This window comes from Acomys russatus, chromosome 15 (assembly GCF_903995435.1).
Source record: "Acomys russatus chromosome 15, mAcoRus1.1, whole genome shotgun sequence".
In the NCBI taxonomy this organism is placed as follows: domain Eukaryota; kingdom Metazoa; phylum Chordata; class Mammalia; order Rodentia; family Muridae; genus Acomys; species Acomys russatus.
This window is the reverse complement of record NC_067151.1, coordinates 15,840,257-15,863,620: the sequence shown is the minus strand read 5'-3', so window position 1 is coordinate 15,863,620 and position 23,364 is coordinate 15,840,257. Positions and strand designations below refer to the sequence as shown.

At 45.0% G+C, this 23,364-nt stretch overlaps 1 protein-coding gene across 3 annotated transcripts in view; it reads left to right on the top strand.

Annotated features, from left to right (window-relative positions):
- The window catches only part of Trpc3 (transient receptor potential cation channel subfamily C member 3), a 65,340-nt gene that overhangs the window by 16,522 nt on the left and 25,454 nt on the right, over positions 1–23,364 (top strand). For 2 of the 3 annotated variants that reach the window (XM_051157073.1, XM_051157072.1), the window contains exons 2-6: positions 1,817–2,588; positions 10,100–10,288; positions 18,466–18,630; positions 21,679–21,895; positions 23,117–23,350. In XM_051157073.1, the coding sequence (XP_051013030.1) occupies positions 1,817–2,588; positions 10,100–10,288; positions 18,466–18,630; positions 21,679–21,895; positions 23,117–23,350 (1,577 nt within the window). Of the gene's footprint in view, positions 1–1,816; positions 2,589–10,099; positions 10,289–18,465; positions 18,631–21,678; positions 21,896–23,116; positions 23,351–23,364 lie in introns of those variants that run through there. The other variant, XM_051157071.1, reaches the window with a different exon arrangement.

The window sequence follows — 23,364 nt, the reverse complement described above, 5'->3', positions numbered from 1 at the left end:
GAGCCTACAGAGCTGAGAAGAGCTCGGTGTGGGCACCTCCACTTTTTCTGCTGGGGAAGCTCCCTAATTTAGCCAGGCCCCCATGGAGACTGGTGTTCGCTCTCTCGTGAATTTTCAAGCCCTGGCTCTGTGAATGTGTTTTTTCAGTGGTAGGAGATGTTTCTGAAATAAAGCATCCTCTTTACTTTCTAGCCTTTCGCTTTTAAGTTTGATCTATGCTTCAAAAGTCAGTAATGTGTTAAAAAAAAAAAAAAAAAAAAGCTTAACAGATAACTTTTGATATAGTTCATACCAAAATAAATTCTATAGATTCTTTTAAAAAGAAAGTTATTTGAGCATTTGAATCAGAACAAAAATTCTTGGAACTGGATGAAGGTGAAGATAAAGAATTGTATAATATTTATACAATATTTGGGCACTAAAATGTATACATCATTGAGCTGTTACAGATAACTGTAATTTTAAAATTACATCATTTATTTTGCATTGTTTTTCAAAGGCTCAGAACATTTGCAAAAGCTTGTATTTATAAACTCATATAAAACCTGAAACTTTTCACTTGGTTTACTGTTCTTGCAGCCCTGGGGATTGACCTAGGGCCTGTGCACACCAGACAACACTTTACAGCTCAGCTGCCTTCACTGGACTTCAGTCCCGGAGCCCGTAGGTCTGTGCCACCAAGCCTGGCGTTATTCACTATTTTAAAGTGTATCTGTTTTATTTTGTTTTGTTTTTGAGGAGACAAGGTCTTGGCCTTCCTCTGAGCGCTGAGATTAACAGGACTGAGCATCCTCGGGGCTGTAACTTCTCGTTTTACTCAGACTCATAAAACTTGAGGTGTGACCTGAAGCTCCAGCGCATGTCAGTTTAGGGCCTGACTTTGCTGCAGTTAGACCTCGGTTGGTGTGGCTGGTGGTAGGATTTCAGGCCACGTTGCGCTGGCAGTAGGGGCCGTACCTGGAGCTATGTTCACAAAGTAACACTAGTGACTTTTAATCCGTTGGTCAAGTCCTTTCCTTCTTGTTCAAAAGGCAAATGTGTAACTTTAGTAATTAAACAACCATTATTATAAAGAGAGTTATTTTCCATAAAGTAAATATAAAGTGATGCTTGGTTTTTATGTTTGGCAAATCTTGTCTGGGTCATTGCAATATAAATCCTGTTAATTAATTTGTTAATTAATTGGTCCAATGATTAAAGCTAAGCCTTGCAAGGTGGTACTCAGCCGGAACACAGGGTTGAGTGTGTAATTTTGGTTTAGAATGTGCAATAGCTTGAGACAGCTATTCTGGCCTGATTCTTGACAAAAAATTAACCTCCAATAAGTATGCCAGCCTAAGGCTTGGATGCTGAATGTCCACTAAGCTCTATTTTTTAGGAGTGTGTGTGTGTGTGTGTGTGTGTGTGTGTGTGTGTGTGTGTGTGTGTGTGTGTTAGTAGAGGTTGAATCTGGGTCTTCACACATGCTCCGGCCAAGTGCTCTGTGGCTTGGCCATACATCAGGAGCCAAGCTAATGCCACAAGGTACCAAGAATAGCTTTTTTTTTTTTTTTTTTTTTTAACCAGGGAGGGGTAGGTGCATGAAAATTATTTCATTATCTTTCTATCTGAAGGCAGGATGAACAGGACCTGCAGTTGGGAAGGGCCATGGGCTCCTCCTGGGGTTCAGGCCTGTGCTGGGTGAGGCATAGCCACAGTGGTTGTTCTTCATCCATTTGCCTGGCCATGCCCAGGCCTCAGGTCTGCAGCGGGGTCCGCTGGGGAAGAAAGCTACAGGACTCAAAGTTCCGTGTTGTTTTGTTGCCCCACTGATCAGGTCCTGTGAGGGCAGTCCGTCCAGGTGGCGCACCGCAGGGATGCGTGACAAAGGCCGGCGCCAGGCAGTCCGTGGCCCAGCCTTCATGTTCGGTGCTCGTGGACCCAGCCTCACGGCCGAGGAGGAGCGCTTCCTGGACGCCGCAGAGTACGGCAACATCCCTGTGGTGCGCAAGATGCTGGAGGAGTCACGCACACTTAATGTCAACTGTGTGGACTACATGGGCCAGAACGCGCTGCAGCTGGCCGTAGGCAATGAGCATCTGGAGGTGACTGAGCTGCTCCTGAAGAAAGAGAACCTGGCGCGTATCGGTGATGCGCTGCTACTTGCCATCAGCAAGGGCTACGTGCGCATCGTGGAGGCCATCCTTGGGCACCCAGGCTTTGCAGCCAGCCGGCGCCTGACTCTCAGCCCGTGTGAGCAGGAACTACGGGATGATGACTTCTATGCTTACGACGAGGATGGCACACGCTTCTCGCCTGACATCACGCCCATCATCCTGGCTGCACACTGCCATAAGTACGAGGTGGTACACCTGCTGCTACTGAAGGGCGCGCGCATCGAGAGGCCACACGACTACTTCTGTCGCTGCGCTGACTGTGCTGAGAAGCAACGGCTTGACGCCTTCAGCCACTCGAGGTCTAGGATCAACGCATACAAGGGACTGGCCAGCCCAGCGTACTTGTCGCTGTCCAGCGAGGACCCGGTGCTCACAGCCCTGGAACTCAGCAATGAGTTGGCCAAGCTGGCCAACATAGAAAAGGAATTCAAGGTAGGCCTGGTGTGTCATAGTTCTGCTCGATGCTTGTTGGTCTGTTGGGGTTTTGTTTGTCTGTTTTCAGATAGATGCTCACGTTTATAGCTCAGGCTGGCCTCAAACTCACAGCAGTCCTCTCCTATCTCAACCTCCCAAATGTTGGGTTTACGTGTGCTAACATGCCCAACTTCTCTCTGGTTTAGACAGGGTCCTAGGGTGTCCTTATACTACATAGCCCTTGATAGATGGGAACTCACAGTAATCCCCTGCTTCAGCCTTTTGAGTGTTTAACATATACACACCATCATTTCTTGCTTTGCAGTGTATTTTAAACTCCAAGGAACTGCTCCGATGGTTTGGTTTTGTTGTTGTTTTTGTTTTTTTGTTTTTTTTTTTTTTATCTTCTCAGACTCACATTGGAGACATATAACACTGCATTAGACAGCTGTCACAATGGTGGCCACTCCATGTCCTGGATAAGTGTTAAAACCCAGAAAGTCTGTGTCCCTGTTTGCTAAAAGGGGGGGGGGGGTGGGGGACTTGACGAATCTGTCTCCTTTCTCGATTCTTTCTGTTCCATTGCACGGTAGCACCCAGCAGACAGATTAAGTCACTTTTTACCCTGAGCTGCGTTTCTCAGAAGACAGCGCTGCATGGCAGTGAGGGGGGCTGTGGTGGGGGGGGGGCTCCTCTTTCTTTTCTCCTATGGAGTGTTAGTTTCTTTGAAGTTCTATTCATGGCCCAAAGCCTTTATGTATTTTTAGATGTAGCCATGTCCAACGTGTGCTTCGTAGGCTCTGTGCATCCCAGAATAGCTATGACTTCTACTCAACACATTTGTAGATGACGGTGTCATACGGCAAAGACTGGACACCCCTACCAGAATCAAAATTCAAAGAGCAAATATAGAATACTATTAGAGCCATGTTGTTGTAATATTAATGCCAATTCGTTAATGGGGCAAATGCCTCACCTTGAATTCCATGAACATATATTTAGAGTAGTGAGATGTGACTGTTGGGTCGACCCAGAAACGCAAAGGACAGTAAAGTGGTTTGGTCATTGGTGGGATTTTCTGCTTTAATAGCTTTTTAAAAATGTTACCTTTTAAAATATCAATCAGTGTTGTTTTGTGAAAATCCTATATTATTGATGGACCACTTAAACATTCCATTGCCACCCGTTCCTATGAATTTTAGTTGTTCTAGCCCTTAACTCTAGAGAAAAGTGGGTGCTTGACTGCTAGGTAAGGCTCTGTGAGGTCTCATCTGCAGATTTCTACTCTCCCATGAGGTTGTGATCTCTGGTCCCTTGGCATCAGACAAGATGCTGAGTAAACCTTTTTAACATAGGGTGATGGCATTAGTACGCATCTTTATTCTCTTTCACATCTTAATATAGTTTTTCATAGTTAAGTGAGTTGCACTGTAATTCAACTAAGGAAAATGGCGTAAATTAATTCTCCTCTTTCATAAACAGAAAATTCCCTCGGTGTCTGTCAGTCCTCACTGTGGAGCTCTGGCCTCCTGTTCATCTACTCATGCCTTTTTTTTTTTTTTTTTTTTTTTATATATATAAAACTGTCCATTTTGTTTTAAAAATAAAATGAGGAAATGTGGGAAATTCAAAGAATAAAATAAGTCTCACTTGGTATCTACCCCCTATAAGGACATCTATTACATACTACTGACGAGTTATTTCCTTGAGTTCAAGATGAAATTTGTTTTCAGTTCATGTTTGTGTTTTTAAGGCAGGGTCTCATGCAGTCCAAGCTAGCCTTGAACTTACTATGTAGCTGAGCTCCTGGTCCCCCTACCTCCACCTTTCAAGTGCTTGGATTTCAGACATGTACCACTACACCAGGCTTGAAAACCTTTAGACAGAGCACAGGTAGGACAAATTCAAAGCTTCAGAGTTATCAGAGAGAGTAGAAAAGCACCTAGGACAAATACCTTTAGACATCCTCTCTTTATTTTTGACATAGTCATACAAGCATAATTCCAAAATTGACACTTCGAATGTCACAGAAACCTGTTTTATGTACTTTATTTGATATATGTTGAAGCTCTGCAAGAGAAATTCCATAAAAGGGAATATTTTCTAGGATTATGTTTTAATAATTTACTAAAGATGGTGATGTTTGCAGTTCCACTCAGAGAAGTCTCCTCGGCAGAAGGATGGAACAGAATTTGTTATTCATAGTTTCCCTCGGAAGCCAGCTAAATCCGTGTTAGTAATGCCTAGATCAGAATCTCCTTTACTGCGAGAACCTTCCAGGGATGGAAAAATATCACAAGTAAGAAAGCAAAAGAAGAGAGAGCACACCTGAGCCCTCAAGGTTAGATACCATAGCCAAGGACAGGCAAGACCGGCTGTGTCTAGGTGTTGGCCTCTTCAGCTGACAGGGCAAGCTGGAGGGCAGCAGAGCTCCCTGTGGGCCAGAGCAGGGAGGCTAGCTCAGAACTCTGTCTCTGGGGACCCAGAGTCACTCCGCCTCACTTCATGCCTCTCTCTCCCATCCTTTGCTACCCTCCTTGGTCCTTTCTAATCCCATCCCACCTTCGAGCTCCCATCCCACACCCTGTCCATCTGCCAGGCTTTACACAGTCAGAGCCCTAACCCTGCTCCCCTGTGCTCCAACAGGACAGGACAAGGCCCGTGCTGAGGAAAGCAGGTGACCTAATTTGCCCTGTTCTGTGCTGTTCACTATAGTCTTCCGCAGAGGGATGTTTAGGTCAGAGCCCTGGCCTGAAAACGAGGAAACAGAGGCTGTGTTCTCCCTCCTGAAACACAGAGAGTGTTTCCCCTCTCAGCACCTCTTCATAGCATCTTATTGATGACCTGGAATACAGGTGGACCCTGTCAGCCTCTGCACACTTGCCATATCCCTTAGGGTTACAGAGAACATGTGAAGCTCACTGCCTCAGGAGGCTGAGCACCCGAGGACTCAGATGTAAATAAATTGATGGAGGACGGCCTAGTGACATGTTATTAAAGAAACAGTGTGGATGTGCAAATGATGTCTACAGCTGTCCTGAGAAACGAAGACTTGGGCTTAATCATCCACCCATCAACGGCCAGGAAGCCGATCGTTTATTAAGATACAAGAATACAAATTGAAATTCTTAGATTCTAATTCAGCTGGTGATGCATCTTTTGATTAAAAAAAAGAAGAAGAAGAAGCAAAAAGCAATCTGCCTTCCCTGTGCCTCAGTAAAAAGCGGTTTCAGTTCTATCATAGAAGAGCTAGCGGGGAAACGGAAAATGAACAGGACCCAAGGTTAGAAAGCCTTTTTCACTGCAGGAAGAGATGCTGGGAGTCATCTAGTCATATAGACCTCTCGTATGACAAGTGGGAAAACAGGCCAAGGACACGCTGATTAAGCTAGGCCCGAGCGTCTTGGATCCCTGTCCTAGGTTTTATTTGTGTAAGATTTATATTTTTACTTTATGTGTATGAGTGTTTTGCCTGCACGTGCATGTAGGTGCACCACGTGTGTACCTACTGCCTTTGGAGGCCTGAGGAGAGTGTTGGATCCCCTGGTGTGGTAGGGTTTGGTGTACATGCTGCAAACCAAACTCAGGGTCTCTGGAAGAGCCGCCTTTGCTCAAAACCACTGAGCCATCATCTCTCCAGCCCATTTTGGGTTTTATGTCCGAAATAAGAAACCTTCTGACACAGAAGCACGGCTAAGCCTCCTAATGCACACTAAACATGCGCTCTCTCAGCATTTAGCCCTCTCAGGACAAAAAGGAGGGAGGATTCTCCTAAGGGGGAAGGTTGAGGAAATCCCAAGACTACACAGCTGGTAAGGATAGAAGCTTCGGCTGAGCCCAGGATGGCGGGGCCCTAGATTCGGCTTTCCCTGTGACTGTGAGCGGCGTGGCAGCTGTGTGCTTGCTTCGCATTGAATGTCAGTGTTTCTCCTTCACATGAAAAGGGATCGGGGTGGAGATTGAACCAGACACGTTAGTGGGAGTATGGAGAGGCTGTGATGGATCTGGAACACAGTGCTCTGCCTCAGGTTTATCAGGTCTTGGAGTTTTGGGCTTCTGCTCCGGTCACCTACTAGCTTTGTAAAGAGGGCCCTTGTGCTGGGAAAGTGCCATAAAGACGATTCAACACAACCAGGTCGAGGGCAGGTTGGTGTCTCTGTGTGATCTGAGGTGAAGCCATGGGAGGCAGGGAGGAGCTCAGGGTGGCCTGGCAGACAACACAGACATTAGCAGGAGATGGAAGGGTGTCATCGGCCAAGGTTCTCCATCCTTCCCTGAGCACTCTGGGTAGATCTAAAAGCCATTAGCCTAGTGAGGTGCTGCATGCTAAGGAGAGTGAGAAAGAGGATCCCTGGGGCCTCGAACTGGGAGCCATCCTGTGGTTTTGTTTGTTTGTTTGTTTGTTTTTTAATCATCATTATCTGCTCCTCTGGTTGCTTTCTATACTTGGGCAGTGACACTTTCCAGCAGTAAATGTTTCTTCTACACAAACAACCCACTACCCTACAACATGCATGATCACTGAGGTGTTTTGTTCACTTCTCTCCTGACTGATTTGTCAGGTCATGGGAAAGGCCCACAGATTTCTTTAAAGCTGAACAACTTCCAGGCTGTAAGTTTAAGAGTTGATGAGGCACTGCCAGTGCTGATGCAACGCTACTGAGGTTTCCTTCAAAGCACGGAAACGCCATCTGACTTTTGATTGATAGAGAAATGGCCTGCCTCTGTCACAGCCAATCTCACAGAACACTCGGAACCAGGAAATGTCATCCACAGCACTGTATAAAGTGAGGAGCTTTATTTGGAAACATCATGAATTTAATACTTCTGTAAGCTATAATAAAATATTGCATAAGCTTTCAGGGATGGAAGGCAGATGGATGTTTGACTGACACCCACTCCCCATAGAAACCCGAGACTGAGTGTTTTATTAGTGCTATGGGGTGCACCGTGCCAGCGTGAATAGAGATTGGGGTCTTCTTGATTTCATCTGTTCACTCAGGAAGGAATGCGGACTGACTGTTATGGCCTTTGTCTAGATTACTGATATCTGAAGTGGAAACTATCCCAGTCTGTGCAGCCTTTAAACAGTCTCTCTCCTTGTTTATTTCAGTCGGTGGTGTGGTTTTTGCCTACCAAATCAAATTATTTAAGGGAAGAAAATTGGAATTCCTCATGTCTTGCTTCAAAGCCTCTCAGCCTTAATGCTGCGACCCTTTCATACAGTTTCTCATGTTGTGGTGACCCCCCAACCATAAGATTATTTCATTGCTACGTCATAACTGTAATTTTACTGCTGTTGTGAATTGTTATGTAAACATCTGATATGCAACCCCAAAGGGCTGCTACCCAGAGACTGGGATCCACTACTTTAAAGTAGGATTTCGTGAAGCCTAGAAGTCTGCTGGATGAAGTATCACTTGGTTATCAAGACATGGCGACTTGAAACACATTAAAATAAGGAATTCTGTTTTCTTCAACTGCATCAATTAAATTAGTATGTGGCTAACTTTAATTTTTTTTGCAGACAGGATCTGGCTTCCAGACTAGTTTCCAACTGAAGCCTCTTGCTTCGGTTTTCCTAAATGCTGCACTTAGAGGTTGAACTTTCCCTATAGGGTGAATTTTAGTCAAAGCCATCAAGGTAGAAATGGGGTCTCCAGAAGTGAGGCAGTTCCCCAGGAGACGGTCAGTGGCACCTTAGCTGGATCCAATGGGCTGAAAATAGAGCTCCGTTCCGAAGGTAACAGGGAGCCTGCCAACCATCCATCACACCAAATAAATATGCAAACGAATTAAAGATTCACAGATTATTTTTAGCCAAGTGTTAATTCCAGTGGCCTGGAAACTTTTCTCTCAGGTATTGATGGCCTGTAACCCTGGAGAATCCAATTCCATCTCATCAGCCATTTCTCTCCTTTCGTTTCTGCAAGGAAAGATAACATGACCCTCAGGCAAACCAGATGTTTCTCTCTGTTGGGATGGGCCCAGGCCTCCTCACAGTTAGGATCAGTCATTTGCAAACTCTGACTTGTGTCGTTAGGTTGTTGGGTTTCCTTAGGTGCTAGTTCTGGGCACGGCCTACAGACTTGTTTCTAGCAGGTTCTTGTCACCACAGATGCTGTTGGTATTAGACCTGTATTTGAAAAGCTGTGTTTCCCGAAAGGCTGTGGGTAAAAACCTGGACACAGGGTTGGGAGGCCGCTTCTCTGTGCTTCTCTCCTGCTTCTGAAAGTTTCCGTCATAGAAGTGGCCCCTGCTTTCGCTTCAAAGTAACTATTTTTGTACAAAGAGATAAAACTTGTTTTGACTTTTAGTGTTCAGCATTGGCAGTAAGCCATTCTCTCTTTTTCTTCATGAAACAAAATTTTATATAACCAAAGGGTCTTTCCTGGGTCTAGTTAATTGCTCTTACAAAAGAGGAAGAAAATAGGGAGAAAAGGAAAGGAAATAAAAACACAGAAGAGGGCAAAATCCCAGTGTTTCTAATCAGCTTGCGAACTTGTAGCACTTTGACAGAAATCTCCACTGTCCTGTGAGTAGCGCCTTTGCTGCTCTTTAGGGCTGCGATCCTGGTATTTCTGCAGATGCCACAGGCAACAGGAACATTTGTAGCATTAAGACGTTCCATTATGCTGCCATTGTTTTTTTTTTTACTTTAACCCAGTGATTTGCGTGCATGCCACATTTTTGTTGGAGCTAATTCTTTTGTTTGTTTTTGTTTTGTTTTGTTTTGTTTTGTTTTGAGACAGGGTTTTACACAGTAGCCCAGGCTGACCTCAGATTCACTTCCTAGCCCAAGCTTGCCTCAAACCCATGGTAGCCATTGTCTTGTGAACTATCAAGGCTGCCTTTTTGGGGACCGTTTTATTTTTATAAGCCGGCGTGATGGTGCACAGCTGATATCACAGTACTAGGTGGGTAGAACTTAGAAGTTTCTCATTTAAGACCCGCTGTGGCTACATGGAGAGTTGCAGGCCAGTCTGAACTACATTGCGGGGCCCTATCTAAGACACAGATTCCTCTACAAAACCTCAGAGCCAAATGCATACTAGGCAAGCCCTGCACCACTGAGCCACAGCCTAGCTAAAATCTGGAATTGATAAATAATAATTGGCCCTGTTATGGCACAGCACGGAGTGTGCTGATATGAGTTTACAGCACTGAATGGCTCGATCAAGCAGATGAGCGTAGTGTGCCTTTGACCATTTCTCTGTACCTCCTGGCCTCTGCCTGGCACCTTCGCGTCCTCCTGTCTATTAGCTCCACTTTTCAAGATTCCACATACGAGTGAGATCACGTGCACATAACTTTCAGAGCTCTCAGATCACTGCACACAAGAAAATGTAGCGAGGACAGAAGAATCCGCCTGTGTCTGCCTTAGCCAGCCTTGTGCCCGGCAAGAGGCTGCATCTTCCTGCCCAGAGGCAGGGACCCCGTTACCCGCCCCCGCCCCCACCCCTGTCTCCAAGCACTTGCCACTGAGTTAGAGAAACTCTTGGCACTGAACGCCAACCCTCTCGTTTTAGAATGACTACAGGAAGCTCTCCATGCAATGCAAGGACTTTGTGGTGGGCGTGCTGGACCTGTGTCGGGACTCCGAAGAGGTAGAAGCCATCCTGAACGGGGATCTGGAGTCAGTCGAGCCTCTGGAGAGACACGGCCACAAAGCCTCGCTGAGTCGCGTCAGACTGGCCATTAAGTATGAGGTCAAAAAGGTGAGTGAGCAGAGTAGGGGTTCGATGTTTACTACCTGTGTTGTCCTTGGTTAGTGCAAGAGTTTGACAGGACGTTCTCCACAGTTATGTGGAGAGCGGGGACTGACTCTGACATGAACTCTGGTGCTCCATATTTGACCACCTCCCCTTGGTGGCACCCTGGTGGCACTCAAAGAAAGAATAAGCAGGATACCAAGATGAGACTTGATAGCCTATGACCATATAATGGAGGAGGAGGTCCCCCTGGGTCATAGACCTAGGGGAAGGGAATAGGGCAAAAGTGGGAGGGAGGGAGGAACGGGAGGATGCAAGTGATGGGATAACAATTGAGATGTAATCTGAATAAATTAATAAAATTAAAACAAAACAAAACAAACAAAAATCCAAAAAAGTGAGTGGGCCACTCATCTGCAGACATGAACGGGTGACACTGCAGTCCAGAGGGACGCTTGGAAAACCATCAGAACAGGTGGCAAGGTGGGGGAGCATCGAGGCGAAGTTAATGCCAATAGGTTCTGGTCTTTCTGAGGGCGCCCGGTGTAGGACCGGAGACTTCCTGATATCAAGGGCAAGCCTTCTCTGCATTTCAGTCCCCTCACACAAGAGCCCTCTATCTTTTATGTTTCTCGGGTTTAGTATAATTTAAGTGGAGTAGGATAGCCAAGTATACTGCCAACTGTGAATTTCCGTACCCTGAATGATAACAGCATGGTGGCACACATCTGTGATCCCGGCACTTGGGAAGAAGAGGCAGGAGAATCAGGAGTTCAAAACCAGCCTCGGCTGCCTAGCAAGTCTGGAGCCACCCTGGGGTATATGAGACCCAGTCACAGAAACAAAACAAAACAAATAAAATAAAATGATGACAATGCTGCTGCTTGTATGCATTGTAACATACCATAACATATGTTCTTGTGTTGATCCTGACTACAAGCATTTTCCCTGTAAACCAGGTAAGGTAGATGCTAAGATTCTGTGTAGAAGGAAAGTAAGAGGTACCAAGCTTAAATGACATGTCTGATGATGTAATGTGCATATGGAGGTAGTCATGCCAGGACCAAACATTTAAACTACAATTATTTTTATTACGGTTACTGCAGAAAAACTCTTCTGTGTTCTTATTCACTAGTTTTCATTGACCTGTTAAATAATTCATGAAAATTATAGTTAAAATATTGCGTATGGTGAAAAAGATCTCGGTTCCTGGAATTGGATGGTTTAAGTATGTTATGTAACAGAGAAGGTTTTTTTTTTTTTTTTTTTTTTTTTTTTTTTTTGTACTTAGTGGAACTGATGTCTTTGTGGTTAGCAGCATGTACCAATGTTCTAGATGACTCGAGTTTGGTTCCTAACAACCATGTTGACGGTGTCATGACTCCTTGTAACTCCATCCCCAGGGGATCCACCGCTGGCTAATACCCCTACCCCAGCACACGCATGCACATGACTTTAAAATAAGATAAATCATTTAAAAAAAAAAAAGGAGCTGGGCGGTGGTGTCACACGCCTTTAATCCTAGCACTCGGGAGGCAGAGGCAGGCGGGTTGCTGTGAGTTCGAGGCCAGCCTGGTCTACAAAGTGAATCCAGGCCAGTCAAGGCTACACAGAGAAACCCTGTCTCAAAAAAAAAAAAAAAAAAAAAAAACCCAACAACAACAAAAGAAGGAGGAGGAGGAGGAGGAGAAGCTGACAAATTGCAAAGCAGCCACTGTGGTAAGGAAACTAGAGTATGACCTGATTATCAGTGGGCAACCATGCCTTACGTTCTTCCTTTAGTACGTTTACGAGGACAGGCAGTAGATTCAAGCTGCACGGGTTCAAGGTCTGACTGGCCGTGGGCTACTCCAGCGAAGTGGGGAAATCGCAGTTGTTTGAGATTATGCGAGATGATGCATGTAATTATCACAAGGAACTGCTTTGTGATGGTTACAAAATACTAGCTCACAGCATTTCTGTGACAAGAATTCGTAGCAGAGCGATGGCTCTCAAGCACGTTGAAGGATCAAGGACAATGTTTCCTTCCTTGTTCTAAGCCCCGCCCTGAGTGGCTGACGGATTTATCAGAAAAGACTTTAGCAAAGAATCCTTGGAAGCTCACAGAATCACAAGGAGAGCAAAGGGGCAAGCTTCTAAGTGTTAACATGTGTGCACGTGTGTGCACGTGCACGCATGCACAAGTGCACATGCACACACGCACACGCACACTTCCACCACAATATAGAGAATGTTTGTGTGTGATATTCAGGGGATCTGGGCCAGTCATTAATGACATGTGAAGATTTTCACTAGAAATTGAAATAAAACAACTTGTCAAGGAACCGATCGGTTCTAAGATAATTGAATCGCTGCTTTGAGCATTCTTCCTGTGAGGTCTCCCTGATGATTTTGAACAAGACTGATGACAAGCCATTTTTAGAAAAGTGTCCAGACAGAGTCAAGAATCTTGCAATACGAATCTCTTTTTTTTTTGGCACCTGAGAGGGGAGAATTGATTTCAGTTGTCACAGGCTTTTTATCATTGCATTGAAAGTGTCATATTATCAGAAGCAGCCCCTCTGCGCAGGTGCTTCTGTTAGCCGGCCCACCGTGCAGAGTGAATGCCTTACTCAGTTTTAACCTTGTTGATGTTTAGGTTATGATGCATGTGGTGTCATCAGCCATAAATGTGTCACCAATCAACATATATGACTTTAAAGTTAACATTTATTAGGAAAGGAATTTGATAGACTATAATAATATTAGAAATCTCGAGGGACTGGAGAGATGACTCAGAGGTTAAGGGCATCTGCTGTTCTTGCAGAGAACCCAGGTTTGGTCACCATTACTGACATGATGGTTCACAACTCTGCATAGCTCCAGTTCCAGGGGACCAACACATCTCTTCTGGTCACTGTGGGCATTAGGCACACATGTGGTACACATGCATACATGCAGACAAAACGCCCATGTGCATGCCATTTTTTAAAATTGTTTAAAAAAATAATTCCTAAAAGAAAACTATAGTTCACTTGACAATGTATCATTTGGAACTTCTGCACAGTAGAAAAATCATCAACAGAAACTAAAGGAAAGGGCCTGGGGAGATTCCTCAGTGGTTGTGAGAATTTGCTAGTCTTTCACCTACATGATGGCTTACAACCACGCACATGGTATACATACATACATTCAGGCAAAAGACCCATACACAGCAAGTACGTAAATCTAAAACAACACTGAAGAGGCTGAGGTAGGAGGACCAACAGGCCCTGGCTAGCTTAGGGTCCATATTGAAACACGTTTCAACCCTCTCCCAAAATCAGTAAGTGCTAGTATACAAACCTATTTTCCTGTTCCCAGAGAACAGTTAGAGCGCTTGGTGACGTTGGTGTCATCAGTAGTTCTATGCTGTGTCTTTTCTGCCGTGGATATGATTTGTTCCCTTTGAGCTCTGATTCCGATCCTAGCCCGGGACTGTTCTGTGATGTGAAAGCTGAGCTTGGTCTCCCCCTGCCCCACACCTCAATCTATACCTTCCTCGTGGTGAGCAACGCTTATTCTAGGAAATTTGTTGATGGGATGTGGTAGACTATTTAGTCTGTAAAACTAGGCTCAAGAGAAGAATCATTTCCGGAGTTCTCGCCGGTGCTCCAACTTTGTCCTTAACAGAACAGTAGTCTAAAAATTAGACCTGCTGCGATATGGACACATTCAGTTGTCCACAGGGTGTTTCTCTGCAGAATGTGTGAGGTGGCCCAACCCTGAGCAGGGCAGAGGAAGAATGAGGAATGGAAGTGTGGCTAACTTAACAATGTCATTAAAGGCAAGAGGGGGCTCCCCCAAGAGTTTTGCACAACAGTACCCGCTTCAGGATAGTTCAAAAAGATGGTCTAACATGGCCGCTTTTAAATATAAATTTATTCAGTTGTTTTCCATCTCCTGCACTGATCTGTGGTTCAGCTTACATCCTAGTAGCTCTGTGTGTGTGTGTGTGTGTGTGTGTGTGTGTGTATGTGTGTGTGTGTTCTGTAATGCTGTTAAAATTTTTGTTCCATTGAAAGATTGAAATGTTCTTATGTGTCAATCATTCTCTCTCCGAACCAGAAAACCTCAAATCGGGGTATTATTTTTGTAATGACTTCAATTTGCTGGTCCACTGAAGTTGGGAAACAGCATACAAACCTGATGCGGCCAGCTGTGGCAGTGTGGGATCATGGGATAATTTCCCAGGAAATAGAGTGATTTAAGAGATAAAGGTCACTGCCCTATTTTGAAGTTGTTGAAAAGAAAGAAATTTTTCCTTGATAGATTGGGATTTTCTGCTCTCACTTGCTAATATTTGTTAATATGTGCCTTATGTATTTGTATTAGAAGTTCTAAATAGTTGGGGGAACTCTATTTGTATGGATTCAGTAGATATGGTTTTATATATCTCAAGAAGAACATAGGTTGTGTTCCTATTTATAGAAAATAGGCCAGTTAGGCTGCATTTTATAACACGTAAAATGTTAGGGCTTAACGTATATGTGTTGTTGGTGTGTGGTGTAAGCCACAAGGGTCGGTGTGGGTTGTCTCATACACTATGTGGAAAGGGTAGTCAATCACTGCCCTAGTGCACATCTTCAGATTCAAAGATGACACTATTGGGGGGAGGGGGAGGGAAAGGTCCAAACCAAAACATTATTTCTGAGTGGCTCAAACTTATAATCCCAACATGAGTGAGGCTGAGGAAGGAGGATTGTTTTCTGTGCTAGGCCAGCTTGGACTATTGAGTTAAGACCCTGTCTCAAAATAAAAAACAAACAAAAGCAAGCTGGTGGGATGGCTCAGTGAGTAAAGGTACTTGCTGTGAACGCTTGGCAACCTAAACTCAATCCCCTGTGTCCTGGTTGGCTTATCAACTTGATGCAAGCTACAGTTATCTGGGAAGAGGAACCTCAGTTGAGAAACTGGCCCCATCAGATTGCCTGTGGTGAGTCTGTGGGGATGTAGGAGGGCCCAGCCTCCGACCAGCCCGTAGACAGATGGTCCCGATGCCCTGCCTTCCCTCAGTGAGGGAGAGTGACCTGAGAGTTGTAAGTTCCTTTTGGTTATGGTGTCTTAACCAGCCATCTCCTGTAACCAGGTAAGACTTCCAATGGAGGGACTGGGGACACCAAGCCAGCCACAAAACCTCAGAGCCACAATTTGTCCTGCCTACAAGATGTGCACAGGGGACGGGGTGGGGATGGGAACAGGAAGGATCAGGTGGGGAGAGGACAGAGGGAGAGAGTATTGGGAGAGAGAACTGGATTGGGGGGGGGGGTTATCTATGGAAAGATCTAGAAAACTAGGACAATAGAAATACCTAGAAATCTATGAGGGTCCCCTGTGCAATCCCCTCCCACCCACCCTCCACACGTCTAATCTATTTCCCCTTCTCAGTGAGATGCAAATGTTCCCCTTTGGGCCCTCTTTACTACTTAGCTTCTTTAGGTCTGTGGTTTATAGCACGGTTACCCTGTACTTTATGGATGATATCCACTTATGAGTGAGTACATGCTATGTTTGTCTTTCTAGGTCTGGGTTACCTCATTCAGATGATCTTTTCTAGATCCATCCATTTGCCTGCAAAATTCATGATGTCACTGTTTTTAATAGCTGAGTAGTAAACGTACCACAGTTTCTTTATCCATTCTTTGCTTGAGGAACATCTAGTTGTTTTCAGTTTCTGGCTGCTACAAATAAAGCTGCTATGAACATGGTTGAGCAAGTGTTCTTGTTGTATGGTGGAGCATCTTTTGGATTAATGCGTGCATTTTCCTCTTAGCCATGTGGATACTCTGTACCTTGTAGAAGCCTTTGGGTTGCCTCCTTCCCCAGAAAAGTGCATACTTGACTCCTCAAACCATAATCTGAGAGGATGGCACTCTATGCTCAACCTGTGGCTCTCCTAGTATGACCAGCCCCTTGCCCTCAGCCTGGCTGGCTGCCGTCTTCCGAGTGGAGCCATGCAGCTTCTCACTAACATGGAGACATTTCCACTAACATTCATAAAGTGGTGGTGTTTTGTTGTCTTGACAAGGGTGTGGAGTTCAGAGAGTTGTTATAATGGGGTTTTGGTGTGTTTATTGACAGCCTACTGTGTGCTCTAAAGAAATGAGTGTTTATGACTTAAAGTGGTACCAATTCTCCTAGTTTTGTCTTGTGCCAAGTGCCCAGTGCAGTAGCTGGTTTAGTTAGTGTGTACAGCATTCTGAACAGTGAATGAATAAACATAATAGACATTTCAGGGCTGTGGAGGGAGGAGTGAAGCAGGAAAGAAATGGCCTGCATATAGCACAAGGCAGAAGTGGAGATTTGGGGCTCTTTACAGAATCAGGGGGCGCTTCACACAGAGCTGGGATCCTTCCGTTTAGATTGTGCCTACAGCATTTCCCAAGAGGTCACCTAATGACTACATTAGTGTGTGACACAGTTTCAAAACTGTGAAGGCTGTGGTGGCTTACACCTTCAATCCCAGGATTTAAGAGCCTACACAGGATCCCAAGTTTGAGACCAGTTAGGCTCATAGTGAGTGAGACCATGTCTTTTTTTAAAATTATTTTATTTTTATACATATACATTTATATTATTGCACATACATACAATAGATTACTTATGGCAAGAAGAACTGTGACACAATCAGGAATTATATAAATGTTACATTCTTAGTGTTTTGGCTATTTGTATTTGACAGTCCTGAAGAAGACATCTTTCCTATCTTGGTGCATTTAAATTTATGAATGTAAATCAATTTCTATCACATATTGTCATTATCAACTAAGAACACCTATCTAGACCTAAAAGCATCTTAACCCCTAAAAAAAATTAAGCTTCATTGTACAACTAAGCTACCTGGTCTTCAACCCCCTCAGGGACTTGAGAAGGAGTAAACTTGATTGTCTGAGTATGCTGGGAGTGCAGGTTAGTAGCTTTCCAAATGAGAAGATGACAGAGACAGTTGCTACCTGAATAGTCACCCAAAACTCTCTATAACATTGGAGCATCTTCTTTAGCCTTCTGGCCCAATATATCTGACTGACATATTTGTGAGACCCTGTCTTAAAAGAAAAAAGAGGAGAGAGGGGAAGGCAGTTAAGTACGTAGTTTGGAAAGAAGACCTAACGTACACTTGGCAACCAGCAGTGATGGGATAAGCAGTTTGGGTGCTGTTGCAAGGCACCATAGTTAGGGTGACTTATAGACAACAGAAACTCACTTCTTAGAGCACTGAGGCTTGAAATTTGAGGTCAAGATGGCAGCAGAGCTGTTCCAGGCCAGGCCCACGTATTAAGCCGCCCACCACTGACTTATCTTTGTACTGCATGTGGCAAAAACCAGAGGGGTGGTATTATGCAACGGCACCAACACCGTCATCTCAGGATCCATCCCCAGGCCCCAAGCGTGCCCCGAAGCCCCGCCTCCTATGGCCAGCACATTGGGACTTAGGAGTTCAAAATGGGAATTTGGAGGAGACACACTGCATTTGACCCAAACCAATACTGTTTTCACACTAAGTCATCCAGCAAGGAAAGTAATTGCTAGGCCAGCCCGGGCTACAGTATGAAACCCTGTGTCAGAAAAACCAAAAACGTTTTCGAGTCAAGATGCAAGCACGTAGAAACTAAATGTACAAGGTTTTAAAGAGAATAAAAGCAGGGCTAGAGAGAGAAGTCAGCGGTGCTGGTGTGGGCCCTGCAGAGCACCCACTGGCTCAGTAAGCACTCTGCAGATTTTGTCATATTCAGGCATAGCACATACAGCTCATATGTGTGCCGTTTATATATTTTTCATACCTGAAGGTATTTTAGGAGGAAGTCATAAAATGTAGTAACATTTCCTCTTACTCCTAGTCAGCAATAAGCGTAATAACCGATTTCCTTTTTCCTTTTGAAATGAATGCAAGGAAGCTGACAAGTAGCGTGGTGGGGACATGCTTTCCCAAAAGAATTCAAATGTCGCCCACTGCCAGAGAGGAGTCAGTGACCAGAAACGACTGTGAGTGAGGCAGCATCAGCCTTCTACTCTGGTGTCCACCATATTTCCAAAGGGAAGCAAGTTCAAATAGTGAAGGGAAGGCAGAGGAGGTCTGAGCAGGCTGTGTTCCAGACAGATGTGCACGTTGGGACGCCAGCTGTGGGCAGGGCATGCCAACATCTCTCTCCCTCTACTCCCAACAGTTTGTGGCTCACCCCAACTGCCAGCAGCAGCTTCTGACGATCTGGTACGAGAACCTCTCTGGCCTTCGGGAGCAAACCATCGCTATCAAGTGTCTGGTCGTGCTGGTCGTGGCCTTGGGACTCCCTCTCCTCGCCATCGGCTACTGGATCGCACCTTGCAGCAGGGTACTGGCCTCTCCCGCCTTCCCTCTGTGGTTGGTGTGAGGTGTATCTCTGTTAGGAAAATGCAAGGCACCTTTCGGATGCCCTTACTCTTTGGCTAAGCATTTTAAGTGACTCTGGAACACAGGTTCTGCTCTTTAGTGTGTGGATCAACCCAACGATAGAACCCAAATGGTTTGGAACTAGCAAGAGGCATGGACAGGAATGACATATAAGGGCTTTTAGGTAAAAATCCTCATGGTAGACAGGAAAGAATAAATGGCCGGAGTGGAGTAGCATCTGTGCAGTTGCTACTGACGGCATAAGGAGAGCTTGAGGTGCTGGCTAGAAGGGTAGTACCCATCTGTACTCGGTGGCCCGCAAGATAGCTAACTGTTGTCAGGGATCTCATCTGGAGCCACTTAAAGGCGCATGGGGCTGAGTATTAAGCACACGGATATCAGTGGTGTTATTTAACCTTCAGTCATGTCCATGGTGGGTTCTTAAGTCCTTTCTTCTTCCAGAAACTTCCAATGTGTATAGAATTGGGGCAGTGTGCTTTCCTTTCTCTTCTTTTCTTTTTTTTCTTTTTTTCTTTTTTTTTTTATTTTTTACACTGCTTAATTTTGCTTTGATCACTCTCGTGCCTTTCTTCTCTCAACCTGCCCAAGCAGAGCTAATTTGTGATTTAGAAATCCCCTACACAAGATGTGGAAGAGACTATGAGTCACGCTAACAGAACCCATTCTGCTAGTGAGAGGCACTTTGCTGAGAAGGAGCTGCCCTCCATCCTTTAATCTCGAGTTTATATTCTCAAGTCTGGTTTTATTTCAATCAGAATCTGTTTCAGGCGAAATGAGTCAAGGTCACTTACAAATGGCCCTGTAAGTCTAACGTTGCCCCTTGGCTCAGCTGTCTCCTCCAGGCTGGCGGACCTATACATGTGTGAGAACGTTTGTCCATCTCACTCCCTTTTTGAGCTACCCCGTAAAAGGTAGAAAGTTACTCATTCTGACCAAGTTTGATGACTGCTGGATTCTGTGATGTATCTTGGAGAAGTTACGCTACACTTCTTTTAAATATATAAACACTAATGCCTAGAACTGCATCACATAAGAGCCTGCGATGAGCAGAAATTTACATCCCAACCAGTTTCCTTCCCAGAGGAAATGCCTCACAAAGTTCTGGTACCCAGTAGTCTGTCTCTTTGGGTATCTTGGTCAATTGGAGCAGGTTAGGGCTGCAGTGGGCATCTTGGGGTGCACGTTTTACCTCTTATGAAATGATAGCTGACTCCCTAAGGATGTTCTATCACAGGAAGAAGAAGAAAAACGTAGGAATTTGGCCATTCCTGGTGCCGTTCATAGCTGTGCCTATTACACAGAGTAAAGAGATAACTTGAGTTTTGCAGGTTGGGGGTACCTTAGTTGATGAGGTACTTGCCTTGCGTCCACATCCCAAGTTCTATCCCTAGAATCTGTATACAGAGCTAGGTATGAAGGTGTGTGCCTGCAGTCTCAGCGCTGGAGAGTGAGAGCCTGAAAGGCCCCTGACTAGCTGGCTAGCCAGTCTATCTAACTGGTGAACTCTAGGTCCAAAACCCAAAGTGGGAAATGCAGAAGAATAGCACTTGGTGCCGGCCTCCAGCCTCTGTGGGCAGTTCTTAGGCTGGGGACAAAGGTCAGCATTAGAGCATTTACCCTGTGTGCATGAAGCCCTGGCTCCCATACTGTAAGAAAACAAATCTCCACATATAACCCATTTTAAATATGAGTGTGGCTGCTTTATTTTCATCTTATTTAAAGTTTTAAAGATCAATCAGGAACGCAGACTTCGCGACTCCCAAAACGACAGCACGGACCTCTGCAGTAATGCCAAACATAGCCCAGGCATAGCCTCTGCCGCTGCCCCAGCACCAAGTTGTGTGGTTGTATTGTAGCTTGTTTCTCTGTGTCCAGTACGGGAGAGCACAGCTGTCTGTGTGCATGAACGTTCAAATGTTGAAATGCTTGACATTCTTTAGTCATTTGTTGATAGAATATTAAGGTTCTGAACATTTGTTTAAAGTCAGTCTTCTAAATGTGGCTCAAGTCTTTTTTTAAGGTCGCAGACCGAGGGCAAAAATTGGGCTCTGCACATGCAGGCTAGAGAAGGTATTTGACAAATGTATCCATTGTCCCTCGTCCTTGGGCTGTGGCTGCCCCAGGGACAAAAGAAACTGCTTCCTATTTCTATTAGAACATGAGACTTTTAAGGGCAGTAGGTCACAGGATATTTTTAAGGAACCACTTTCAAATAGTTATAAGATGACCTTTAGAAGTGTCTTCAGTACGTGTATCATTTTCAGAACTCATACATTAGTGTTTTTAATCAAGTCAGCCTTACTTAGAAGTTTCAATTATTATATCTCTATAATGTAGGTAGTAACTGATAAGATATTTATCCTGATTCTAATAATTTCTTTCTTTTAAAATATGATGCATGGCATGATTCTGGACTACTTGGAAATAAGAACTAAAATGTGTTTACATTGTAGTAATTTTTTTTTTAATCTTTAGAAAAGCTTTAATGCCGGATATGAGCCTACACGCTCAAGTTTCCTTTCCAGACCAAAGAACCTTGGCTTTCATGCAAAAATCAGAGCCATCTCACACACCGGAGTTTCCAGAAGGGTGCCAGTCCCTCAGCACGGTGTGCAGCAGAGTAGAAGTTAGAAATGGAATTTCCAAGACTTTTGAAATTATTATTTAGAGGATAATCTCCCTAAAAAGAATAGTTTCCACAGGGCATGCCAGTCAGGGAGTCCAACGTTTTGACCCTGTCACTTGATGTCTACAAATTCATGGGCCAACACTTATAACTATCCTGGGAAACTTGGCCCAAACGTTGTGGGTTGGACAACCCTGAACAGTCTTCTGAAGCAAACAGAAAGTGTTCTGACTTCCCTTTTCCATTCATTTTTGTCCTTTATGGTGATTGTCGCAAGTAAAGGTCGAATTTTCTAGAACATCTCCTCATCCCACTTTTCTCCTCCTCCCTTCCTTCTCCCCACCTCCCTCTGTCATTTTACAGCTGGGGAAAATTCTTCGGAGCCCTTTCATGAAGTTCGTGGCACATGCAGCCTCCTTCATTATCTTTCTGGGACTGCTCGTGTTCAATGCCTCCGACAGGTTTGAAGGCATCACCACGCTGCCAAACATCACGGTCATCGACTACCCCAAACAGATCTTCAGGGTGAAGACCACCCAGTTCACGTGGACGGAAATGCTGATTATGGTCTGGGTTCTCGGTAAGCCTTTTAAGTTCCCTAATTTCCATCCCCCCCCCAAAAATAGTCCCTGAAATGATTGCCGTTTTCTACTAAAACTGTTGTGTCCTATACAAATCAGAAAATAACTAAATGATTCAATAGTAGATAATGCTAAAAAGGTATATGCTGACACTAGATCATTCGCCTGGGCCTAATTATTTAATTGAAATACTTACAACTGAAAGGGCTTCCTTACATATTGCTTTAGTTTTGGGGATTTTAGGAGTGTTCCTGTTGCCAGGACGTTTGCAACTTTACTTCTGATTGTGCATTTTGAGCAGCTGTGTTAAAGGAAAATTTTGAAGTAGCATGAGAAAAAAAAAAAAAAAAAACTTCTGCTCCATCTCAGAAAATGGACCTCCTATGTACATTGAGTCTTTCTGGGCCCTGCCCCCACCTGTGTGTTCCCTGCTGTGTTGAGTGGGTAGGTTAGTTCTGCACTCGGTCCCCTCCCAGCCTCAGCCTCAATGTTATTGTGATCTTTCTATTTCTTTTTAAAATGTTACACCGTGTCCAGCTGCGGCCCTTGGGTGCCTGCCTCCCACACGTCGGGCTGTGAGTGTAGCCCAACACATCTGTAAATGACCTCATGTCACAATACTGAAAGGCTGGACACAATCTGTTAAACTGAGTGCTTCATCCTTTTTTACTCATGACATTTTCCTCTAGAATTCCTTTTTTTTTTTCCGGATGATGTTCCCGGCTCCCCAAGAACCAGTGGAAATGGGAAGAGAGGTTGGGGGCGAGGGTCAGGAGTGTTCCTTCAGGACAGGGGCTTGGTTCCTCTTAAATGTCTACAGGGACTTTCTCACCCGGGGTTTCCTTGTGCTCCTACATGCCAGTGATCTGACTTAATTAGCCTCTGATTTCATAGGCTCCCTTTTCTCTCCTCCTCCAAAAGCCTCACGGAACAAAGCCTCGGACTAGCAGAAGTCCGCTTGCTTCTTTCCTGCCCCGTTTCCTGTGTTGTCAGCACACACGGGGTTACATGAGCAGCGATGCCGGTGTCACGTGTGTTTCTTTAAATCCTGTTTTGGTGGAGTCCATTAGTTCCCAAGTGGAAGCTTCCTTTGCTCAGCTGCACCAGGGCCCTGGCACACTCAGCTGGAACCGCAGTTTCACCGTTCCTGGGTGTGGACAGAGTTGGCTCCTGAGCCTCCGCGGTGAGTTCTAACCCACAGCCTCTGGCTTCCTGTGCAGGGATGATGTGGTCCGAGTGCAAGGAGCTCTGGCTGGAAGGACCCCGGGAATACATCGTGCAGTTGTGGAACGTGCTTGACTTCGGCATGCTCTCCATCTTCATCGCTGCATTCACAGCCAGGTTCCTAGCTTTCCTGCAGGCAACCAAGGCGCAGCAGTATGTGGACAGCCACGTGCAGGAGAGCGACCTAAGCGAGGTCACGCTCCCACCCGAGGTCCAGTACTTCACCTACGGTGAGTTGTTAGCT